The 26,021-nt window shown below is 36.0% G+C and overlaps 1 protein-coding gene across 4 annotated transcripts in view; it reads left to right on the top strand.

Moving 5' to 3' along the window:
- Positions 1–26,021, top strand: part of LOC149542907 (sodium-dependent phosphate transport protein 1, chloroplastic-like) — a 330,548-nt gene that overhangs the window by 253,864 nt on the left and 50,663 nt on the right. For all 4 annotated transcript variants that reach the window (XM_089797824.1, XM_089797823.1, XM_089797822.1 and 1 more), the window contains 2 exons: positions 19,163–19,264; positions 19,414–19,479. In XM_089797824.1, coding sequence (XP_089653950.1) covers positions 19,163–19,264; positions 19,414–19,479 — 168 coding nt within the window. The remainder of the gene's footprint in view (positions 1–19,162; positions 19,265–19,413; positions 19,480–26,021) is intronic.

Raw genomic sequence — 26,021 nt, 5'->3', positions numbered from 1 at the left:
TCTTCTTTGAGAATATGAATTTGAATGTTTTCGAATATCGAATATTGTTCTGTCTTTTTGTTTTGGATAGACACACTTCTTCATAATCCATAATGATAAATCCTTTGCTGTCAACAGATGTTATTATAGTATCATGGCACTAATCGCACCTATTCAACCTTTTAATTTTAATTTGATTTTTTCGGCACATAATGAACTTTTCAAAGCCCTTGTTTATTTTCAACTCCCGTGGCATCCAAGACATACACATACTATGAATTGATTTTATCGCTACCTCTAAACAATCACAAACTCCACCGCAAGCTTATTTAATATAATAAAAAATCATTACCATAGGCTTCATAATTGTCGTGAACTTCCAAAGGGTGATCATAGTTTGAGAAATAATCTGAAGTAGAGCTTTTTTATTACTAGGCATTTGTGTATGGTTTTATTTGGGGCTCTTTCAAAAATAAATATCCTATGGCGTGAGAGCACAACTCCATAAATTTTCTCATCAATAATCATTATCGCACAAATTGGAATCCCTGCGTCCACGCTTCAACATGAATTGTGCCACACCAATACTTCATTTGTCGAGAATATCTTCTACTTTCTTTGCTCCTTTATGCCAAATCTGTCAAAGGATAATTGATAACTGTAGCTTTCTTTCATCAATTTCATGCTGATTCATCACAAGGTTACCATTGGACATTCATCATTGCTTTCCTGATATCCATGCCCTTCCTTTTGGCGGGTTTGCTTGCACGCATGATTACAGACACCAACTTCAGCGGACTCCCATCTTTCAAATTTTAAGTTGTGCGTACATCTTATCACTTGTCTATGTTGGACTTCGTCTCAATGCTATAAGTTTCTAGGTCATTTATATGATACTACCTGTACTGCAATAAGCCTAACATTGAGATCCTTTATTAGCACCTTCTTGACCAGGTCTCCCTATAAGCACTGACATCTATCGTTCAAATATTTGATTTTGATTTGTTAAAACTGATGGACAGTGTTATGTGAACAACTTTGAACGATTGGCATATATTTATTGTTGTATCCAGTTTATAGAATCACTTGTTCCTTTTAATATTGTTGATAGTGAGGTAGGGTATCATTCCAAATTTTTTCTGAATAACTGATGGTATTGTTTCATACAGTATGTTGTGTTTTACTTTTGCTGAGAACATCGTTCCTCATAAGAATTTGATTATTTCTAGACATAGCTGGCAATGCATATATATGTGAAGGTACCATGGAGTCTATGATGACATAAAGTTCTTATTTCTAATACACCACTGATCTGAGTCTTAAACTTCCGTTTTTATTTGCCATTGAAACTCAACACTTGACTTAGCAAACACTAGCGATCACTCATATTATGTGCATATTTAATTTCTTTGATTATAACAAATTCTATATACTGGTACACACATCCAACAACTCTCACACCTTCCAGGTCCACAAAGGTTTCCTCTCAAATCCCATATTTTTTACATCTTTGCCCGTCCATGCTGGGGAAACCTTCAAATTCAAATCCTTATCATTTTTAATCCATGACTGTGCTGGTATGTCTTTCTTAAAGGCAGCATTGCTTTGAAATAAATAATGAAGTACAACTTTCTAAAGGGACGGTTTCTGTAACTTCCAAATCTCATGTTTCAATTATCATTGTCAATAATGGACATTAAATTTTAGGCTCCATCAAGGTGTACGGACAAAATAGTGTTGTGAGAAAGATGAAAACAATACAAACATGAACACGCTAAAATGGAGAAGTGAACACAAACATATTCAATTAATATTCGTAGATAGATGGTCCTCTGATTTGCCAGATCCGAGCGAAGTATTACAGGTGATGGAATAGGGTGAGGGTGAATGCCACTGAAATCGGACAAACCAAATAGGGAAGGTCTTTCACTTCCGAAATGGAGAACAACAGAGAACTCCAATAGGAATCTGCAGTATAGAGAAAATAATCCAAATTGCATTCCTACGACTACCTACATGTTGTGCTTAAATACCGATCAGGAAAACCTTCCGAGGGTGTACAAAAATAGCCAATGGCCATACTTACCTACGGAAACAATTAAATTAAAAATGGGTCTAAGATATATTAAATCAATCGACCCATTAACAAAGTTTAATTAAATATATTTATTTTATGACGGGAACATTACAGTCCTCCCGTCCCAAAATTTGCTTGTCCTCGAGCAAATGCAAATCAAGGTCTAGGAAAACTTTCGTAATCAACTTCTTCAATTCCGAGTCAGGTACTAAGTAGATCTTCTAGCTGAAGTAAATGATGTCATCAATAACTTTGTATCTTTCATCGCATACATAGCCATCCGTCAACTCATATGCAAAAGTGTTCTTGGAGTACTCAACCAATAGATGGGCCCGCCAATTATCCAAGGAATGGGGTAACGTGTTGAGTTTCCTTTTTTACTTGCAGCATCTGGGATCAAATCATGTTTAAAAATGGTCTCCATCTTCTTGATTGTGACTTCCCCTGATCCTTTATTTGACATTCCTCTTAACAACACCTTTCCATCTGTCTTGAATGAAGAGTCCATCCTTTTGAAACTTTGGGTATATTGGTCAAGAGTTTCCAACCACTGGATGCCCAAAATGATATCAGTATCAACCAAATCTATGACAAAGAAATCATTTGTCATGGTATAGTTTCCCATGGAAATTATGAGTGCAAGGTAACAAGGTTCCTCTTGCAGCCTTGACCTCAAATCCTCCATGCTCAACTCAGCACAAGCCTTTACTAGTGACCAAAGATGTGTCATGTCCCCAAATTTTAATGTGATAATTAAATTAAATTAATTAATTAACTGGTCCCAAAATTTAAATAATATAAGGACCTTTAATTAGTTACTTTAATTAATTAAGATGGGGCCCAAGTTAATATTTGTATTTGTGGTTCTAATTGATTTAATATATCTCGAACCTATTTTTATTTTAGTTTCTGTCGGTAAGTGTTGTCGTCGGCTATCTTTGTACACCCTTGGGAAGGTTTTCCCCGACAGGTATTTAAGCACGGCTTGTAGGTAGTCGTAGGTATGCATTTTGATTATTTCTTTTATATTGCGAGTTCTTGGTGGGATTCTCTATTGTTCGCCATTTCGAAAGTGAAAGATCTTCCCTATTTGGCTCTTGCAGTTTCGATGGGATTCAACCCTCACCCTATTTCGTCACTTGTAATACTTTGCTCGAATTTGGCAAATTAGAGCACCATCTTTTGGCAAATATTAATTGAAGGATTTCACGTGTTCAATCTTCAATTTTGTTTGGATTTATGAATTCAGATCTATAAGTGTCTTGGTTACAGAACTTAGCATTCTCTTTTTGTCCATACACTATCCATCACTGTGGCGTAGCAACCTCGCTGTACACTTGCTCAACACCATTCCGTACGGCTATCTGGGCGTACCATATGGCCACCCAAGACAACCGTACTACCTGGCTATTTCACCATACGACCTTCTACCGTACCGCACCTACTCCATCGTACAGTCATTTTCCCTCCCATCCAACACTAAAGCCATCACCATACGGACATAGCCGTACACCTGTCCCAATTCAGTATGGACCTAATCTTGACATCGTACGTCAATTCCCTTACGGCCTTTCTGTAAGCTGTCACCATACGACTTTCCTGTTGTGCCTTCTCTGTCACCATACAGCCTTCCTATGTGCTTGCTCAGTATCGTACAAACTTGGATATTGCATGACTGTGGCATTACCAATTCGAAATACCTGAAGCACTGAGGAAGAACTACTTGAAGCATTGAGGGATACTACCTGGAACACACAACTAGACTAGTTGAAGCATACGACAAGACAACCTGAAGCATACTACGGGACTTCATAAGGCAACTCTAGAACGGAACATTACAGTCGTATCAGAGCAGAAACCGTTTGGGAGCATCTCTGAAACTTTTGGGAACATTATTGAAACTGTTTGGGAACATTACAGTGGTATCAAAGTAGAAACCGCTTGGGAGCATCTTCGAAGCTTTCAGGAACATTACCAAAACCGTTCGGAAGCTCATGTGCAGACATGGCTTGTTTCATTGTAAAAAATGCATGTTGCTAAGTCTATTTTTCTTAACTCTTGTGCCTTAGTTACCTTTCATTAATTTTTTTATTTGCCACCAATAAGGGTGGTCCCAAGCATGTTTCTCACTTGCGGGAACGGGTTGAGCCAATGAAAGGTCGCCCACCTTTTATTGAATTCATTCTAAGTCATGCGCCCGTCGAGGGTATCTTAATGCGCTCTTTCTAGATATTTTTCAATGTTTATGTAGAAGACGAAAGCTTGTGACATACTTTACTCAATGACATGGCAAGTGATTTACAATGGACAACACACTACAAGATTGCCTTGGTGTATCATCATCACGATTGTGATCCACTAGGACATTACTTGCAATAATGTCTTGCTGGAATCCTCCATGGAACCTTGCGTTTATGACTTCAGTACGACTGAACTTCTCAACCTTGACTCATCCACAAATAAGTTTGTGCATTCCTCCTTAGCAACATCTCATGGGCTTTTCTAGTCAAAATGTCATCGGATTTTGCTTCTTGCATACATGTACAGTAAGTAGGTTTTGATACCATGTTGATTTTCAGGATTGCTGCAAATGTACTAAGTACTGCCATAATGTCTGGTATGTTTTTTCCAAATGGCAGCATCCTCTTGTATTTGTATGAGGAATAAACCAAGAGAAGAGACATGTTTATTCATCAATATAATTATTATAATGAAAAACTTAATTATAGTCGTGTGTGTGTGTGTGTGTATATAATCATATTAATTTCTCTTCAATCTGATGAAGGTGCGCTCTGATACCACTGACGAAGGGCCACACCACCCTTACCAACTCACAACCAAGAATGCAACAACATGAAGACCAAGAAAATAAAATGCTTCCCAAAGAACTCTTTTATTAAACTTGAAAATCCTTAGCAATTACAATAACCTTTCTGAAAGATCTTTCAAGATCCAATCCAAGCCCAAGCTAGTCCAGATCCACACTCTGGTAGAAACCTCTGAGATCTCAACTTATGCTCACAAGCCACCAAGCAACCTCCTTGTTTCTAAACCACAGTCACTAGCTCTTCTCACATACTCTATCCAAGATCCAAGCGTAAACTGCCTCACATTTGGCGCTCTGTCTACACACTCATTCACAATTCCACCACAATCCTGCTGTAAACTACCTCACATTCGGCGCTCTATCCACAGACTCAGGAAAACTCACTCTTCACTTTCTCCTTCTCTTTCACACCTTGAAGCTTTCCAAGCTTTTCAGGCTTCATCCTCCACAACATTCACCTTTCCAAGCTTTTCTTCCAAAGCTTCTACTTCTCGAGCTTCTCCTTCTCAAGCTTTTCCTTCTCAAGCTTCCACTCCTCAAGCTACTCCTTGAGCTTCTACTCCTCAAGCTTCCCCTTGAGCTTCCACTTCTCAAGCTACTCCTTGAGCTTGATTTAGAAATGCTCACATGCCTTGCTTAACACTTACCACCCCATGCATGACTTATCCACAACCTTCTAGAATTCCTCCACAACCTTCTACAACTTCCAAAACTTTCTACAATATTCATAACTTTCTAGAATTCTTTCCACACACCTCGATAAATGGAATGACAACCATTTATTTTTTTATTATTTTTCCTCTAATTTTCGTCACTTTCTCTCTCCACAAATTTTTTTTTTTTTTTTTTTCAATTTTTTTTTTTTCCCAATAATTTTCCCATGCAAGATGCTCTTGCATCAGACTCCCCCGATAGATAGAAAAGTGTGTCCCACACTTTGACGCCAAAAGTAAGATCTACCACCATTTTCATCTTCACCAAAGGCTTCCACCTCAACAGGGACAACAAAACCACCATGCAAATCTTCCACACCAACATCTCAACCATCCAATCAACATGCTCATTCCCAGAAACAAACTGAACATAATGCTTCAACAGAAAACTCTCATCCACATCAGCAACTAGTGAATTCACACCCATAGCAACAAACCCCACATCAACAGCCACATGTAGATCTCCATCAACACATGCCAAACTCTCAACACCAGCAACCTCATTGCTCACAACAAGATGCTCTGCAATACATAACTCACCTCCAACAATCAGATCATTCACGACCAAGTGCTCTGCAACATTCAAGTCACCACCAACATCAACTAGATCATCCATGACGAAATGCTCTACAGTCTCCATGTCAGACTCAACCAACTGATCATGAAAACCAACCTCTGTCCCAACATCAACAAGGTTAGGAATATCCTCAACAACAACCTCTAGTTGCTCTGCAAGTTCTGCATTAGACTCCACAAACTGATCAGCAAAACCAACCTCTTCCACCTTGACCTTCTTAGCTTGATCAGCCAATCTAGCATCCAACCGAGAAATCATCTTAGAAAAATTTCTCTTCACTATATCATGGATTTTTGCAATCATCTTAGGGTCCAATCCTCTTGAAGCCATCTCCCAAGATCTTCGTAAACCCTCTGCAACAAATTCTTGTGACAACCAAATTGTTTGCAAGTCAGATCGCAACTTGCCACCTCGCACGAACAATCAGGAATCACATCACAAGTCTAGGACAACAGATTTGCAATCCACCAGCTTTGATAAACTTTGCCCAACCAAGGTCTTGGTACAAACTGCCTCACACTTCGGCGATCTGCTTGTACACTCAGGAACAACCCGCTCTGATACCACTTGATGAAGTTACTGCTCTGATACCACTAATGAAGATATGCTCTGATACCACTTGATGTTGGTATGCTTTGATACCACTGACGAAAGGCCACACCACCCTTACCAACTCACAACCAAGAATGGAACAACATGAAGACCAAGAAAATAAAATGCTTCCCAAAGAACTCTTTTATTAAACTTGAAAATCCTTAGCAATTACAATAACCTTTCTGAAAGATCTTTCAAGATCCAATCCAAGCCCAAGCGAGTCCAGATCCACACTGTGGTAGAAACCTCTGAGATCTCAACTTGTGCTCGCAAGCCACCAAGCAACCTCCTTGTTTCTAAACCGCAGTCACTAGCTCTTCTCACAAACTCTATCCAAGATCCAAGTGTAAACTGCCTCACATTCGGCACTCTGTCTACAGACTCTACACACTCATTCACAATTCCACCACAATCCTGCTGTAAACTGCCTCACATTCGGCGCTCTGTCCACAGACTCAGGAAAACTCACTCTTCACTTTCTCCTTCTCTTTCACACCTTGAAGCTTTCCAAGCTTTTCAGGCTTCACCTTCCACAACATTCACCTTTCCAAGCTTTTCTTCCAAAGCTTCTACTTCCCGAGCTTCTCCTTCTCAAGCTTTTCCTTCTCAAGCTTCCACTCCTCAAGCTACTCCTTGAGCTTCTACTCCTCAAGCTTCCCCTTGAGCTTCCACTTCTCAAGCTACTCCTTGAGCTTGATTTAGAAATGCTCATATGCCTTGCTTAAATAGGCACTTACCACCCCATGCATGACTTATCCACAACCTTCTAGAATTCCTCCACAACCTTCTACAACTTCCAAAACATTCTACAATATTCATAACTTTCTAGAATTCTTTCCACACACCTCGATAAATGGAATGACAACCATTTATTTTTTTTATTTTTTCTATTATGCCACCTATGCACCTCGAAAATAGAAATCCTCTTTTTCTTTCTTTTCTCCTTTTTCCCCTTTTTTATTTTTTTATTATTTTTCCTCTAATTTTCGTCACTTTCTCTCTCCTCCACAAATTTTTATTTTATTTTTATTTTTAAAATTTTTTTTAAATTTTTTTTTTTTTTTCCCAATAATTTTCCCATGCAAGATGCTCTTGCATCACAATCTCACATGTTTATCCTCTTAAAGCTACCAAAACATCAACACTAAGAATGGAAAAGATGAATGGTGTGGTCCATATGAATGGATAGCATGAATATAGAAAACAAAGAAATATACCGGAACTTAAGATGAATTATAAACTAAAAATGATAGTCTAGTTAGCTCATAGTGGGAAAAGGGTGTTGTTTGGTTTGTCAAGTCGAGTGGTGAGTGATCGAGCACATAGTATCTTTGAAATCCTTGGCAAAGGTAGGTTTAGTGGCAAATGATGCTTCTATCACTAGAGGTTGGGATAACTCACAGTTGGATGGATAGTCTGTTAGGAGGGTTTCGTAGTCTAGCCATCTATGTAGTTGACACTCTAACACCAAGATGCTTAGGTGACCAAACAAGATGGTGTACCCATATCTTATCGCATACAATGTAGGGCCATTCTTCATTGAGAGTGAGTGGGGATTGCACTAGGTCCATGGTTGGGAGGTTAAGCCCCTATTAATGCTTCTCTACAATAATGCCAAGACTTGCACAAGACAGATTGGGTTTTCTCTTAACAATAGTGTGATCCAAACTTACTTAGTATTTACATTTCCTTTCACATCTTATTTCAATTTCAGCTATATATATATATATATATATATATATATATATATATATATATATATGTAGTTACATTTACTTCTTTCAATTATATGAAATGGTAGTTTAAATATTTTAGTTAGATAATGGTCACTCATCTTCTGTAACATATTTTGGTTATTTGAAAATTGAATATGGGAAGTAAATCTCCAAATGGTAGTTAAGGCATGTCATGTGAATGCAGTTAATTAGTTACAATCATTAATCCCATGTGTGTGAATAGGTAAATAACTTATTTTAATTTGATAGAATGAAAAGTAATTTAGGATTAGAAAATTTGGTTGTTGCACATCAAATATCCGATCTCAAAAATAGTATTAAAACTGGATTGGAAACACCTAGAAAGAACCTGTATGCATAGTGTGAACTCCGTCCGAATTCACCACAAGGCTGAACTGGGTTTACATTTGATTCACAAGAAGAGCCTAAAGGTGTTCTTCCTCAGGAACACAAAATTAAACCAAAATTCCACTTCGTTAGAGGGAAACTGAAAACACCCGAATCTAAGTATGTGTAAAACAAATTCCTTCATCTTTAAAGGATCCAAGTTGTGATTCTTGAGCTTTCTTAATCCTATCCTAAGTCCTCAATAGTTAACATTAATATAAATTGGGTTGGCCAATTAATTTTTCTCATATCCCAAAAAAGGGGACATTATAGGAGACCCTACAGGACTCTATCAGGACTCGGCTGAGTCAGAGTCTAGAGGCCAAAAATCTCTAGAGCCCTAACTCGGCTCAAGACTCGTCGAGTCCAGTAAGACTACTTTTATCGACATAGAAGATGTTCCTTGCAAGGCTTTCCGTTCTCACAAAGCTTGCGATTGTCCAAATCCAGTCTTCGAAACCATACAAGATTTTCTCAAAGGGAAATATTAGAAATTACTAGATCGACATATCTAAAATGAAGGCCAAAACCTCAATATATAGAATCTCAATGAGAAATGAAGGCAACTGAAACATAATAAAATGATAACCTTTTCCCTTTTAAATATTTCACTTCTCTTTCCTCAAGTGGACATCTACCTTTTTCTCATAAATTGTAATGGCCCCTTTTTCGGACATTAGGAATTTAAGGACTTATGAATGTAATATGAAAATTGTCTTATGAGAGAATAATGAAAATTTATGAAAAGGTCAATTTAATCTTATTAAGTGGGCAAGAACGTGATAAAGGAAGTTGAAGGGTCATTTTTAGTATGGTTGGATTTGGATATTGTTTTTAGATTTCTCCTTAAGAATGTGGAAGCATTGGCTTTCAGTTTTCAGAACCTAATGATGCAATCCCTTCAGGCTTCTCGTGGTGAATTGGATGCAAACTCGGTTGTGGTGAATTCACATCAAAGTTCATATTGGAAGTTTAGTTACATTTCATAGTTTTTACAATCTAACTGTCGTTACTGTATTGAGATTGGATTTTTTTTTTTTTTAATTGTATTGCTGATTTATAATACAATAATGTTTGTTTATTTAAAATCTAGAATATTTGGTGTTTTGCTGGTTCAAACGTGAAACTATGCATGTATTCACAATTTTATAATTCTAGAAATTATGTTTGTGAGAAACATTGTTAAATATCCTAGGTGGGATGATTTAGTGGTATTATAGCATCAGACCTACCATCGTATTGGGAATAATAATAAAGGTTTTAGCAGAGACATTAAACTACAAGAAAGATTTTTATCATTTTGAATAGTGTTGAAAGTAATATCATTTGATTGTTTCTGAACTTTATTGTTCAAAGCAGTTCCAAGTCTGAATGTGTATTGGAGGAGTGAGATATATATCATTAAAAGCCCTGAAGTAAAAAATGAGATTGGAAAATGAATGAAGGTGAACTATATTTAACACAATATCAGGCCCAAGAGCTTGAGTGTATTGGGATATGCATCCTAAAGTAGCTGCTTATTAAAAGCAAAGAGTTATGTTTATGTTTACGGTAAATCTTTCTAGAGATATTTGGACTTTATTTGGCTAATTATGAATCAAATAAAGAAGAATTCCCCATGTACATTTGATGCATTGGTATTAGAGATGAAATGCATTTGTATTGATCTTATTCCCTCTTTACTGTTTGGTGCACGAAATCTTATATAATGATTAAGTGGGGGCCACCTTTTTTTGAGCAATGCTTCAATTTTCTAACCTTTTTTTGAGCAATGCTTCAATTTTATATGAATGTGTAAAGTTTTGCTGCAGACTTGTCAATATACTAGCGTGGAGTATATTTGAAATATTTGTGGAGCCAAGTATAGGTGGAGTCAAGAAATATTTATTTGGGCCTTCCTATTGGTTTGTTTCAACAACCATAATATTGGTCAAGCTTCCTAGGTTTAATGCAAAGGATATAAATAAGTTGAAGAGTGCTGAGAATTTGCAGAAATAGTTAGTACTTGTGCAATGTGGTTATTGACATAATAGAAGATTCAGTGTTCCACGTCAAATGGCTCTTTGCATGTTGCTAGTGCTTTGCTTTTATGGTGAGATATTGTGACTTGTGTGGAAGAGTTGTGATGGAATTGGAAAGACCACATTTAACTATCAACAAACGTCTATTGTTGAAGCAATTTTTTCTTTTCCAACTTTTGGTTAAGCCTTATAGCACTTCTTTCAACGTGCAATAGGCTTTGATTCAAGAATTGGTCGTTACTTCTGTCGAGAATAATAGACAAGCTGCTTCGAACAAGTTATACTTAGATGACATATAAACTGGAAATAATGGAAGTTCCATGTTAATGAAAGTATCATGAATTTCAGCTAGGGGTCGAGCTTGATACTAAATGCCTATTCCAAGGCCAGATTACTAATAACAAACTTTGAGTGGTATTTATTTTGATTCAAAATTGTCCACTATTAAACATTGTCATGAAGTTCTCAGCAATTGGGAGCCAATGGGAACCTCTAGAGGGTACAACCGATTCAAGCGTGTATCATTGAGTTGTAATGTTTTCCTTGATGCCCCAATTATCATTGCAATGTATAATTTTTTAAAGTAATAACAACAGTTGATTTGGTGGTTTGAAGACCTTGATAGACCATGACATTGTAACACTAATAATATAAATACACATCCATTGCGGAAGGATAAAGTGGTGAATACCACCTCTTTCCCCAAGAGGAATGTTTATTACGCTGCATGTCCTTATCTCTAGATATTGTGTCAAGCCATGTTCCCATCTATTTCTTTTGTCCAACAAAGACTTTTCCAGTAAAGATTATTCCAGAATGAGTGTTACTAAAATCCTCAAGGGTTGTCTGTTTTGACAAAAAATACTCCTGCAGAAGGTTGGAAATGATTACATACTGGTCCCTTCATTAATCCACAAGGACTTTAAATTATAATGTTGCAAAGATTAGATTTTGAAGATTAACGTAAGGGACCCGCTTTGTTATTTGGTCTCATTGGTGAATTCATATTAAAAATATTACATTGCAGGTTATGCTTTAATCGAAGGAGGAGAATATTCACACAAGACAAATGAAGGTAACTTTATAACATATATGGGAAGCATTAATAAAGTCCAACAAATATTTAATGAAGACCTTTCTAGGTATTGAAAACATTAGGTGTTCTTTAAACAAATTCAAAGATCTTTCCATTCACCAATATCAAGGAAGTTAGCAAAAACAATAGCTGGGCGATGTGGAGCAAGAAATTAAAAAATTAAAGAAAAATGTGATCGAATCTAGGCGGTGGTGGAGTTAATTCTGTTGGGTATTTCCAAAATTTTCCATGAGGGTCAACGTTGGTTGAAGTGTGCGAAGAATATATTTATAATAATTGTTGGTAACTATAAGCAGTACATGAGCACTCACATAGAAGTTTGGAGTTACAGGTTCATTTAGTTGAACCAATTATTAATCATTACTAATTCCTAGGTAAGGAGTGAACAGTCCTAATGAAAGGAGTGGGTTCTTATTGGTTAACATAAACTAGTTTTGATAGCACCCTTGATATTGAATTATTTTTCCTAACACTTTGCATCAGAAATCAACTAGTCACATTTGAACTGTTTATCTACTAGTCACAATCTCGTATTCTATTACTAAGAAATCCTGCAATAGAAGTTAAACTCTAAAACTCATTTACATGGCATAAGGACAATATCTCCAACAAATTGCTCATTTAAAAATCTTTTAAGTAACAGAAGCAATAATCAGGAGAACTATACAAAACCAGCAGTACTGGCATGGGTGATCTCAATAGTGTTATTAAGGGAGTGTGTGTGATTAAGGATAGTACATCATAGGTAGGTCGGATTTAAGGAAGTGCTAGTACACAAATAATTTTCGGTGCATTAGTTTGGTGAAAGCAAAACAAATCAAGATAATGGAAAATTTGAAGAACAATTTGTTCTCAAAAGAGTTTAATGACACATTCAACTAGAAACAACACTGTTGTTTGCAGAAAGTAAAATATAGAGAAAATGAGTTGTATATCAATTGATTACAATTGGAGTCCATGAGCCCACTCAATGGTCTTCTTGCTAAGTTGGAAGAGGTGGAATCGTATTTATCCAGAATGGACCACTCTGATTGGAGGCTCTAAATTGGGCCTTGCAGCCTTCAATGGTTGTCGTAGTGCACCATAGGTTATTGGAGCATACAAGAGAAGATGTGAGACTATCAGTCGCTGCATGTGTTAGTGAAACTATTAGAATAACAACACTAGTCACACCTTATGATGACAATATATTAAGAAGGGTATTCCAGCTGATTGTGGACAGTTATGAGGGCTACATGATAACAAGGACCCCACTGTTGGTTCAAAGGTCAAAATTTTTGAACTCATAGCAAAGACCATATTTTTTATTCTCATGTTGCATCTTGGTTACAAGAAATGATCCTATAGTTCTTAAGGTTAAACAAAAATACATCAACCAAACAATGTGAGAGCTTGCATTAAAACCATCATATCATTAAGCCTAGAGGAGGAGGATGACATATGTAAGAAATTACAATTAGATTTTTTTCCTATATGGAAAAAGCAAAATAGAATCTCACCCATGGCTTATGAGCTCGTAGAGGAATTTATGGAACATAAGCTTGACAGGTTCAAGAGATTTATGACTGAAAATGAGCTAATGTTGCCAGGTGTACATGTTGCAAGAACTCCGGAAATGAGTAAGAACCAAATGAGAAGAGAGGATTGCTTTACATGTCGTGAGTCTTGGACACACTCATAATTGTGAAGTCAATAAAGAAGAATAATTAAAGCAGAGGAATATTGGTAGGGACATAGAAGCATATATAAGTGAAGACTTGATTCATGGGTCACAAGCTGAAACAAATACGCTTGAAAACAAACTGGAGGTTAACTTCTAAATAACTGAGGGTAAAATTATCGAAAAACCCATTGCCACTAATGATAGATATTTTAAGCTCTTAATCGGTGAATTGTTGATTACTATTCACAAAACTAGTGAACAGAAAAACTCCTTTGATGAATCCATAGACGAACATAATGCTATTCCATTATCACCTCAAGAAGAGTGCATGACATCAGCATAATCCATGGTGCAATCCAATGAGGTTTTCCTAGTTATCTAGATTCTAGAGCATCAGCATCCATTGGACCTTCCAAAATAGGGATAGCCAAATATATATATATATATATAGGCGGCTATGATGGTTCAACTCCAACGGGGTCTTAAGATGCTAAATTGTCGAAGGAATCAATACCATTTGTGAGCATGAAAATAAGCACAATGTTTCCACCATTTTCCATCCTGATGAAGTACATTTTGCTAATTAAGACTGTAAGAACTAGCAAGAAGTCAAACACATGAGTCCTGATTTTTACAATAGCAATTGCATGTTTTCACAATATTATGAGGTACAGGATGAAGCAAGTGATACAAATTCTAGAAACTCACTTGATGACAAACCTCTCAATGGTGAAGATGATAGTTTGACTATTGTCATTTATAGTGAGTTAGAGACTTGAGAAATGTCTTCATGGAATAATGAAGTCCCCATTGCTCACTAATAGATTTTCTATTGAACTTTTATGCTGTTGCAGTTTGATTTATTGGTTGGTGATTTTTTCGTCATCCATGCTATAGTTATCAGTGGCTGCCATGATTGGACTATTAGTACATCTTCAGATTTTGCTTGACATGAAAGGGTTAGTGAGTAGCAGACAAATGAGTGGAAACAGCAAATGTTGCTATATATTTCATATGAGATGTTTACCCTTCCAATTCAGTGGCTTAGTGACAACATTGTTGATAATCTTGTTGCTGATGCGGGTTATGGTAGTAGCATTTGGAGACCTGATGAGTGGGTTTTTATGATTATTGGAGGTATTCTTGGCATAGGCAAAGTGCTATACTTGTTATATTCCTTGCCTAATCTAATCAGAAAATCAATACTTATGCTGATGGTATTTCGTCAAACAGTTGGAAGGTAACCCATTTCTTATGCTGAATTTATTACAGTCATCCCACTGTACTGATCATAACATGAAGGCTATGAAATAATTGCATTACACTAAGAAAATCATGCCTTTTAGCAAGCAGCTAAGATGATGATTCGAAATTCACAAAGTTACAATACTGATTTTTTGACCATGATAATAGACCACCAGCAGATCTACAAAATGCCTCATGGCAGACTTCCAACTTTCAAAGTAAAATGAACATACTGGAATTAAATTTGCAGGATGGCAATTGACCATTTAATCTCGTTATCAATACCCTAAGGTGTCTGACTGTGTTTTGAATGTTCTTCATCCACGTCCAGTTTGCTGGTCTTATGTACTGTTTTTCACCTGTACCTGCTAAATCTGATTGCAAACATATTCACCACCTATCTCCAGATTTACCACTTCCTGCATTGATGTATGTCCCTGCAGGCTTTGTGAGAGAAAGATTCCTCAACACCGAATTTGCTGCTTCCAAATCAAACCCAAGAATCTTAATTGCCCTTACATACACTACTACCTCTGTGCATTATAATTGATACTGAACCCAACCTGCAGATGTTTTATGATTTGCAGACCCTCCAAACTCTATGAGTTCTACCTGATATTAATCCCGACCTACTATTAGGAATGGAGGTAATCACGTGCAGGATTTACCAAATGGAAAACTGAGTGTCGTCTAGTTACTCCCAACTGCTACGCATTCTTCTACTGTAGCTTGCTACTAAAGAAAGCCGTTCCCACCTAGCTAGGATTGGAAATGGTACTTACGTATGTGACTTCTCTTTGCCATGGGGTGACTGATCTCATTCCTTTCCATCCAAACTCCAACTGTCAAATAATAACCTTTGTGTTATGCTGACTTCAAACCATTCTGCCATGGAGCTATAATCTCCTGATATCAACGTATCAATCCAGTCATTAGTTCTGAAAGTGCAAATGTGAGTACCAGGTTTGTGTCCAAACTCACTATTTTCCTTAAGGGGTTTTGTCCTTAGGAAATATCCAGTCACATTCAAGCAACCTTTGGGAATTGTGAAAACAACATATATTCATTGTTTTAATCCCGATGTAGCTCCACACTTTTATAAGCTCGATATGAGGGAAGACACAAACAACTAGGCAATGTGGGATTAAAAGCCAATTTCGTCTTTTAGTCACTTAAGTGACTTTATAACTTTATAACATTAAATTATTTAAATAAATCACTTAAGTCACTTCAACTTTAATATCTCTTGAAATACTTGTCTGATTGCCATGCCGTTTGGAATAGGAATCTCTCCTCATAATTCTCCATGTGACCAATACACTTTCTAAAAGTAGAAAGTGTCCATCTCAATTACCCCTGCCTTACTATACATAGTAAGTATGGCAAATGGAGTCCAAATGACATCGAACGAAGGCCAAATCCATAAATCGCTGAATGTTGGAGATGAACCAATCCTCAAAAGACCCTCTAACCATCCTCATTAGCCTATGAGGATCCAATATTAGGCTAATCCCTGAAATACTGATGTTGGCAACCAATGGGGACATTACACTTGTGCAGTTGGATGATACAAGATGATAGAGGATGGATGGACCACCATTACGACTCCCAATATTGTGTTGACATGATGGTATGGGACCTAGGAGTTGACATGATGAGTGCCTTGTGTTTTGTGGGTTATGTTGGGTTAACTATTTAAGGGAATAGTTGGGTTCAGAGTAGTGCAACATACAGAAGCAGTAGCATCTCTCAAGATGACATGGGATCCAAAGATCATAGTGATAGATGGGTTGCATTCTTTCTTTTGGTACCATAGCACGGCATGTCCTAGCTTCAAAGTTATTAATATGGGCCATAGAGATGCTAGCAAATGGATATGGGATTCTCGTATTTGTTTACGAACTCTTCTTAAAGGAAAGCAATCTCAAGGAGGGACTGTAATGTCCACTATTTGGGACATTAGGAAATTTAAGGACATTCATGTAATATTAAAATTGGCTTATGAGAGCATAATGAAAATTTATAAAAAGGTCAATTTAATATTATAAAGTGGGCAAAAAAGTGACAAAGGAGGAATAAGATGAAAAGATAGGAGAAGGAAGTTGAAAGGTCACATTTTTGAGCATGAAAAAAAGCAAGGCTGTTCATTTTCAGCATGCTTGGTTATAAAGAGGGCAAAAAAGTAACAAAGGAAGATTTCTCTTTGAGAAAGTGGAAGCATTTTCTTTCAGTTTTTAGAACTTGAGGACGCAATTGTTGCAGGCTTCTCATCGTGAATCAGACACAAACCTGGTTCAACATCCGCTGTGATCAATTCACATCAGAGTTCACATTGGTTCAAGTGCATTTCATAGTTTGCCCAATCTAACTCTTTTTACCGTATTAAGATTGGATATTTGGTGTTTGTTATTGTATTGCTGATTTGTAATTCAATAATGTTTGTTTATTTAAAATCTGGAAATATTTGGCTGTTTGCTGGTTTAAACGGGAAACTGTGCATGTATCATGGTTATGTAATTCTGGAAAATTGGGAATTATATTTTTGAGAAACTTGGTTATATATCCCAGGTAGGATATTTCATAAAATCACTTAAAACTTTATTTTCTTTTCTCTTTAGGAGGCCACATAAAGTGATATAGAAATATTATTTTTCCAACTGGAGTTTGTTGCCCACTTTAAATTAAGTGATAAAGTCTATCGAAATATTTAAGTGAAATAATAAAATATTATTTCCCAGCCTTAGGAAATTCACCAAGTCCTAAAACTGAAGATACTGTGCTCTATAGCTAAGTGGAACGGGTTGGAGAGCTATCAACTATCACATTTACTATAGATAGTAATATTCTAAAAACAAAAATGTTCCCCTAAGGTCCTAAAGTCGAAGATGCAACATACTAAAGTTGAAAGGAGACTGAAGCTATGACTAGTTGCCAAAAATAGTAGTTACCCAGAACTTATTTAAGTTATGAACAGATAAAAATAGTAAGTCGTCCAAAACTCCTAAGTGCCCAGTCAATGTCCAAATTGATACTTGCTAAAAATTGTAAGTCTCAGACAGGCTGTCCAAAATCACTCCAGAGAGTATCATTCATCTCCAATAATCCATTTGAACACATTGACAATATCAAAATACTACTCTGATTCTATTGACACCAACCTAGAAAGCCAACACTAGATGCACTACAAGAGAACCTGAAAATGGGAACATTATAATCACAACCAAAGGATTGTATATTCTTCATGGTGTATTCCACAGGTCAAAAGCATATATGATCATCTGCACACTCCAGCTTAATAGTAGTCTTCTTGATGGTGGTTACTTTTTGGAGCTTGCCATGCACTGCAGTGAAGTTAGTGGCCAAAAAGCACAGCAATTTCTCTGCACAGAGCTTCTTTGTGTTGGAAATAATTCAGCAGGTTACAGATCTGAAAATGGCTCAGATGTATGACTTTAAGCCACTGGCACAAGATATGCCAAGCTCTAGCCATATCTGTCAAGCATTGGTTCTTTTGTCTTTTCTGAAAGAATTCTTGGATTATGCTGTCTTAATAATTAATATATTCTATAATGTTGGAATGAAAGGGAAGGCATTCTTATTCACCTTCTCTCTAATTGATCCGATTGATCAAAGTCTCCAGTAGTGTATTTAAATGTTTACTAGATACTAGGAGCCACTAGCACAAGATACCCAAAACATATCTGTCAAGCATTGACTTTTTTGTTGCCTGAAATCATTATTGAATTATATTTTCTTAATATTTAGTGTCTAGCACTGAAATGTTTGGAAGGCAAGTACAGGCATTCCTAGTCACCTTTTATCTCATTGATCAAAGTGCTCAGTAAATTTAATTTATAGTTTTTTGTATCCTTTCTGAATAATTAAGGGTTCTTTGATGTTCTTGTTAGTTAGATCTTGTTAAAATATTAGTGTTTCACTGCTCCAATATGTCATGGATACTTGTATACTAAAGTTCAAAACGCATAGGAAAATTTTGTTCACTGTTAGGATTCAAAAAGAAATATGGATTCATCTGGATGGTGGTACTAGTGCATAAAAGCTGTCCTTGTTACCATTCCAATCTGTTACCTCTGTTGTTACTATATAATATTTTCTAGTTTTCTCTCTTTTAATGATAGCTAAATTTGTGTGGTTTCTAATTCAACACTTGGTATTATCCTATTTCAGCCATAGAGATTCATAAGCCTTGTTTGAATTCTTAAGAGCATATGTTACAAATGGTGCAGGTTATGCAATCAATTGGCTTCCTTGGTCCAGCATTTTTCTTGACTCAACTGAGCCATGTCAATTCTCCAGCGATGGCAGTTTTATGCATGACATGCAGCCAAGTATGCAATCAATAAACAGCATCTTGATTTGAATATTTGAATATGTCAATAGATAGTCACAATGTATGTGCATCTTTATAGAATCTAAATTTGGTTGAATGCTTTTTGTGCATGATCCATGATGATCATTGACCTGGTCTTTGATGCAGGGATGTGATGCCTTTTCTCAGTCTGGACTTTATTCCAATCATCAGGATATTGGTCCACGCTATGCTGTGAGTATGCATTGCTTATTCTGATGCCTAGGAATATGAAACAGTCATTTGCTATTCTTTTCTGTGTAAGAATATGGAACCTGAATAAACAAACAGATAAAAGCATCAGCTACAGATGTTTCAAAATTTCACTTCTCTACAAAGCTAATATATTCTGCAGACTACAGTTCACACACATTGTATTTGTATGAAATTTGAATAATGTCAGTATTCAATGAATTTTTTAGACACCTCTATAACAAAATCAATGCATGCTTGCTTGTGGAGATGCATGTTCCTACAAGAAGAGGATTAGGCAGAGTTCAAGATTTTAATGCCCTTTAAAAAGATATTTCATTCCAATTAAGGCTTCTAATGATTATTCCCTTAAAAATTGTTTGATGGATTTTTTTAATTTTGAACTAAGTATTCTATTTGTGAAGTGTTTCTCCTATGTACTAGACAAAGAATAATTTTCAATATTGATTAGAATGTTTCTTGAATTCACAAGTAGAGATTCAAGAACATCATCAGTTAAGTGGATGAATTACTTTCAACAATTTATTTCATAATCATTGGTATTATTGGCATTTAAATTTTCCTTTTCAAGACTGTAGTGTTAACATTTAATTAACACATTCAATAGAGACACAAAATGGAATGATGTATATGGAAAAATTGTTCTCCAAATAATGGGGGGCAGCTCCTTTTTCAGACAATGAAGGAAATGATAAGTTTCCTTGTGCTTTCAGTCTACAAAACCTAGAACCTATGGGATCTTAAGTGTGCAATATGAACAAACTTAAGTGAAAAACATATCTTTCTGTTCTCGTGCTCGAGCTTAAGGTGATTCAACACCTCTACTCTAGACAGAATATGTATTTTATAACTATTGTAATTTTGACTAAATAACTTGTTATATTGTAGCCAGCTATGTATTACTTTTCAACTTGTGGGTATTCATTATGATTCAAATGTATTGATCAATTTTAATGGTTGCATTCTAGTTGGAGACATCAAGTACTTAAAATAAGTTTCATATAGTAAGTGAAGGCATTTGAATCCTTGGTTTATCATCTAATTAAAGGCATACATCTGTTACTCGTTCTTGTATGCTTATTATTTATTTTCATATTACAAGTAGTTATTAGATAGGGGAACAAACAATTGTGTGATTGCATTTAAGAAGCTGATCTCATGTGGAAGCCTAAAGAGAAACAAAGGCAGGAAGAAATCATAATTTGAAGAGATCATACTGTTTTAACACTGGTGGAATGAAGGGTGAAGAAAATCCACTAGTGCAATGACATCCTTGTGATTAAAGAAAAAGTTGGAGATGAACTGTGAATTAGAGTCACAGTCAGGAATGAAGGTAAAAGTAAAAATTTGACTGACTATGAACGTCTAATAGTGTAGGGAAGACAAGTGGAGGTTGTGCATCATCCTTTTTGTCAAGAACCATGTATTAATCATGCAGATCAAGTTTGTTAGAAACATTGGTCTCATTTTTGTTTTAGATGTTTGCAAGTGCTGGAGGATTTGCCATTAAACAAGTGGTGATCATTTCTTGTGTAATTTCATTGATCCTTCTTTTGTTTTGTAACAACATTCATAATGTAAAAACAAAGAAAGTTCGTGTATCTCTAATATGAAGAGTCACAAAGAACCCAAATGGCAACATTCAATGTCATCATATCAACTATTTATTACAGCCTATTTAATATTAAAAGACAATGGATAATATTCTATCCTACAAAGATGGACTGCCAAAAGTTTTCTCCTTGCTAGTTGTAGTCCTTTACATCCTCTACACCTCTCTACATGCCATAATAATTATATGGTTTCCTTGGACTGGCTGAGTCAAGAGTCCTTACTGAAAAGGACTCATTAAAAATAATCTTTCCTAGCTGCCAAGTCTGATCAACAGGTGGAAACACTTAATTATTTTTCCCTTATGCTGCTCATGACTCAATCCCTGCAATATACAGCTATAACTTATGATGGACCAATACTTTTTATCTCCTCAAAGCTCCCCTAAAATGAATCTTACAGCAATGGAAGTTCTGCAAACCCATGGGAAATTCGCTTTACTGTGCCACATCCTCCATAGAGTTCACAAAAATCAGAAATAGGCTCTGCTATATATTTTTCGTGGTTTATTTTAGAAGTTAAAGGCTGGCAGCTGAGTAATGAGTGCTCTATTCATGTTATGACTCCTTTCTAAAACCTATAATAGCCTTTAAGATCTCTCTGATTCATTTCTGTTGTATAATATTTGTTGGACTGGCTACTTTTTTTATGGATAATATGCTGAAGCCAAGATTTTTTTTTGTCATGATAAGTTATTATTATTTGTTAAGCACAAGTAGACTTGAACCCAAGACCTCCCAGATAAGAGGCTAACAATTTACAATTTCATAATTATAATTCTTCAGAGGGAAATATTGCACAGCTATAAAAAATCAATGCATTGCCCAGCTTAATTAATTAACACACTTTATAAATTCACCTTTGCCTGCAAATTTTCAATAAACTTATAAATTGTAAAGCCTCACAAAACCTGAAAAGTATATCATGTTCATTCAATCTATTTCTCGAAGTTAACACATTTAGTTCCAGTATAAATTCTATATGAATCCACCATTGGATTGACTAGGAAAAAAGATTTCCCATAACTCTAACTACTAGGTTTTTCATCATAGAGTTTTAATTGAACAAACAACCAAATTTCACAATAGGATATGAAAATGAGCAAAGATGAGTAACGTCCTTTGCAATTCCTTTTTTATATCCCTCCCAAGATTTGAAGAAATTCTTTATTTAATATTTCATAGAGTGGCCCCTTTTAGTTTTTGATTCAATTTTGGGCTCCTACAAGGTCACTTTAGACTTAAAAGATTGCTTTTTATAAAAATAATTAGTTAAACTTATAAATAGAAATTTAAGACAACTTTGATTTATTTATTATTCCCTCAATAAAACCTTGGTTAACCTACTAGAAATAATTGGGCTAAGGGTTTTCGCTGACACTCACTCCTAGTAAGCGGTCATTATAGCTGTTACCAATTTTAGCATCATGCTAAAATTGTCACACCTATACAAGTGTTATAGCTAAGGTACATCGGCACTGTTCGAAATTTTTGAAGTTTCATATCTTGTGTTGCAATTTGAGCCATATACTTAGATGTAACTAAATCCAAAGTGCAGAAGGTAACAAAAAGAGAAGTATTAACGCAGATCATATTCACTATATTTTGAAATATGCATTCCAATTAATTTGGAGATTTATTGCAAGTTGCTTAATACAATTACACTCATTCAATTGTATTTACAAAAGGAGATACAAACTACTTTTTACATTCACATGGTGAAGGAGAAGTAAACATAGAATTCACACAAGTGTGGAATAAGCTCTTTGAACAATGAAATTGAAAAGAGAGATGTATAGAGGTCAAGTATAAAGGAAGAAAGTAAGGTCTTCCATTGCCTATTAATGGCAGACGTAGTTGTTAATCTGGATAAGCTAACTCCTTGAGCGCCCTTGGCTTTGTGTCCTCATGATATTGTACCTGTGAGATGATAAAATGGTGTTAGTTCTTATTACTCAAAGAACTAAGCAATGATAAACCTTAACTCCTATCTCTATATTTGGCAGCCATACATGCTCGTTTTCAATCACATCATTCAAAAAAGTAAAGGAGAGGGAAAGTAATTGGAACATCATCCATTTTAATTAATATTTTGTTTTATGTGCAAGCATAGGTAATTGTATGCTTGGAATATATAATTATTTTCAGCTATGTTTACATGAATAGGCCAAAGCATGGTAAAAGATAAATGAGCTATCATCCTTGTGAATGTAATGAGTTATCGACATCAAGTATATGACAGTGAGAGATAAATCCAAAATGAGACTCATTATTGTGTTTGACATTTTGGGCAAACAAAGAAGAATCAACAAAAATGCTTTCTAGGTTATGAGCAGAGTGGGTCTATTCAGGTCTCATGTGGACAGAATCTTCAGGAGATCAAGGAAATAAAACATCAAATCTATTAGATTTCCACAATCCATGAAAATGAGATTTTTAATTTCTGGATTTGATTGTGTAGAGTGTTTTTACCATCAACATTTCGGATCATAGTACACGATCCATCTTGATGATGGATCGTGTACTATGATCCGAAATGTTGATGGTAAAAACACTCTACACAATCAAATCCAAAAATAGGATGGATTGTGTAGTATGATCTGAAATGTTGATGGTAAAAACACTCTACACAATCAAATCCAGAAATTAAAAATCTCAAAGAAATAAAAGTGAAAGCCTTGTTTCAGCAACTGCAATTTGATAAAAGATAAATCTAAGACCAGTAAAATGACAAGTATGGCTACCATGCATATGGATATCATAATAGCATGAATGTCAATGCTCATTAAAGTGCATATGATCATATTAGCATGCAAAACAGCAAAGAGGGAGCTAACAACCACGGAGGAAAACCAATAGCATTTCCAACCAATCATGGCGTCCAAGCACTCATGGCTACCAATTTCAAATAGCAAAGCAAATAATAGCCCATCATAAAATATGGCACAAACTATAGACAACAACCAAGGCACTCACAACAAATACCCTCACGGCATTAGAGACGTCCGTCCAAGACCAGCAAAGTGACAAGTAATAGCAGGGTCATGACAAAATGAAAAGAATGAAGAAAAGAAGAGTTGGTCATTCTTATGCAAGCATATGGTGAGTCCTCTATGATTCTCGCAATGAGTTTCAAAATGAGGGGAATATATAAAACTAATTTATTGGTCGATTATAGATTACAAGATATTTTTACGTAGTCTTCTTTTCTCTTCCCGCTATCGCGACCTCTCCTCCCGCAATGTCTATCGTGACCTCCCCCATTACCTCGTCCACCACCACATTCCTGCTATCTATAGTCGTTCATGGCTTCTAGAGACAGTGTTAACATGGGCACCTAGTGTCCGAGTTTTACCCATATTTGCTCTTCATATTTTTTGCTTGCTATCAAAGGTGTGTTTGACAGTGTTAATGCAGGAGTCTAGTGTCGATGTGTTACCTGCATTTTTGTTTTGCTACTTCTACTTGACATTGAAGGTGTGTTCTCTCACTGGTTACAGGCCCTGTGCTACGAGGTGGCTTCATTTGGTGTCGGCTTCGTCCAGCGGCGTGAGGGAGTTCTTTCTGTTCCTCTTCCCGTCCCTACATGCTATTTGTGCCATTGCGTCCCTCCTCCCAATGGCCATTTTCATCCTGTTTTGGGATTTTCATGTCTTCGTAGGTGTAACTATTGTGGCTGGCCTAGCTGATGTGACTGTGGGCTTTTGGCGATTGTGGGTTCCTCTCTGTTGAATGTACATGTGATTTCTTGATTTTTCCTACCGTGACAAAGGTATACTTGCGTCATTGAGTTGTGTTCCTCTTCGGGTGCTTTCTTGGATCCTCGTTTGCTGGTTTTCAGTTACATTCTGGATATGGCTGACAGTGGGGGCTCTTGTTCAACACAAGGCCAGCAACTTCTCACCTATCAACAACTGGGTGATAGGATTTCCAAGATGAAAATGGACAACCTGCAGTTAAGAGAGCAAGTTATCTCTTTGACTGGTACCATTTTTGAACTCAAAACTACCACAACCTCTAATTTGTAACAACCAGTCTTCCTGGGTCTTAATTAACAACTAACATACTCAAAGAAATACAGTTATTACTTCATTTTCATAGGAAGATAGTTAAATTAGTTTCATTCATATAAAAGAGATTGACGGTTAAAATCAGTTAAACAAAATTTCTTAACTAAGAACTTAAAACACCATCAATTAATTTACTATAGAAATTAAAATCCACATACCATGGAATTTGAACCAAGAAATCATTCTAGGGATGCTTTTGCAACCGCCTAGGTTAGTCCACAAATACCTCTATAACAATATCAAATAACTACCACCATCCAATACCGCTCTATCAGAATCAAATGACGATTACCATTAAACACCACTATGTCAGTTAAGGCATCACATACCACTATATCAATTTGGGCATCGATTACCATTGGATCATTTAAGGCATCAAATACCACTGTATCAATTACAGCTTCATATACCACTGCTTCAATTAGGGTTTCAGATACCATTGTATCATTTTGGGCTCTAGATATTACTGAATCAATTAGAGCTTCAGATACCACTGTATCATTTCTTTACTTCCCATTTCTTAACTATGGCAATAACTTAAGATTAGAAGATATGCTCATATTCAATATTCATATAAATGAAAGACTAAAATAATAATCCATCAGATAATCTATCTGTCGTAACTAAGTGTAAAATAATTGCAATGATGATATAACTCAATTAATCTTACATTTGTCTGGCATATACATCATAAAAGTAAAAATACCTGTTTCCGACAACCAATTGAATGTATAGCTTATCTTTGTTTGTTGTACGTCCGACAACTTGGGGAGAGGTGAAACATTGTCAAGGGCTTAACCACCCGACCTCGGACCTTAACTTATTCCCCCACACAATCTTTAAC

This window comes from Cupressus sempervirens, chromosome 8 (genome assembly GCF_028749045.1).
Source record: "Cupressus sempervirens isolate cs-2001-9-10 chromosome 8, ASM2874904v1, whole genome shotgun sequence".
Lineage (NCBI taxonomy): Eukaryota > Viridiplantae > Streptophyta > Pinopsida > Cupressales > Cupressaceae > Cupressus > Cupressus sempervirens.
The sequence above is the reverse complement of the archived record's forward strand: the minus strand, read 5'-3'. Positions and strand labels throughout refer to the sequence as shown.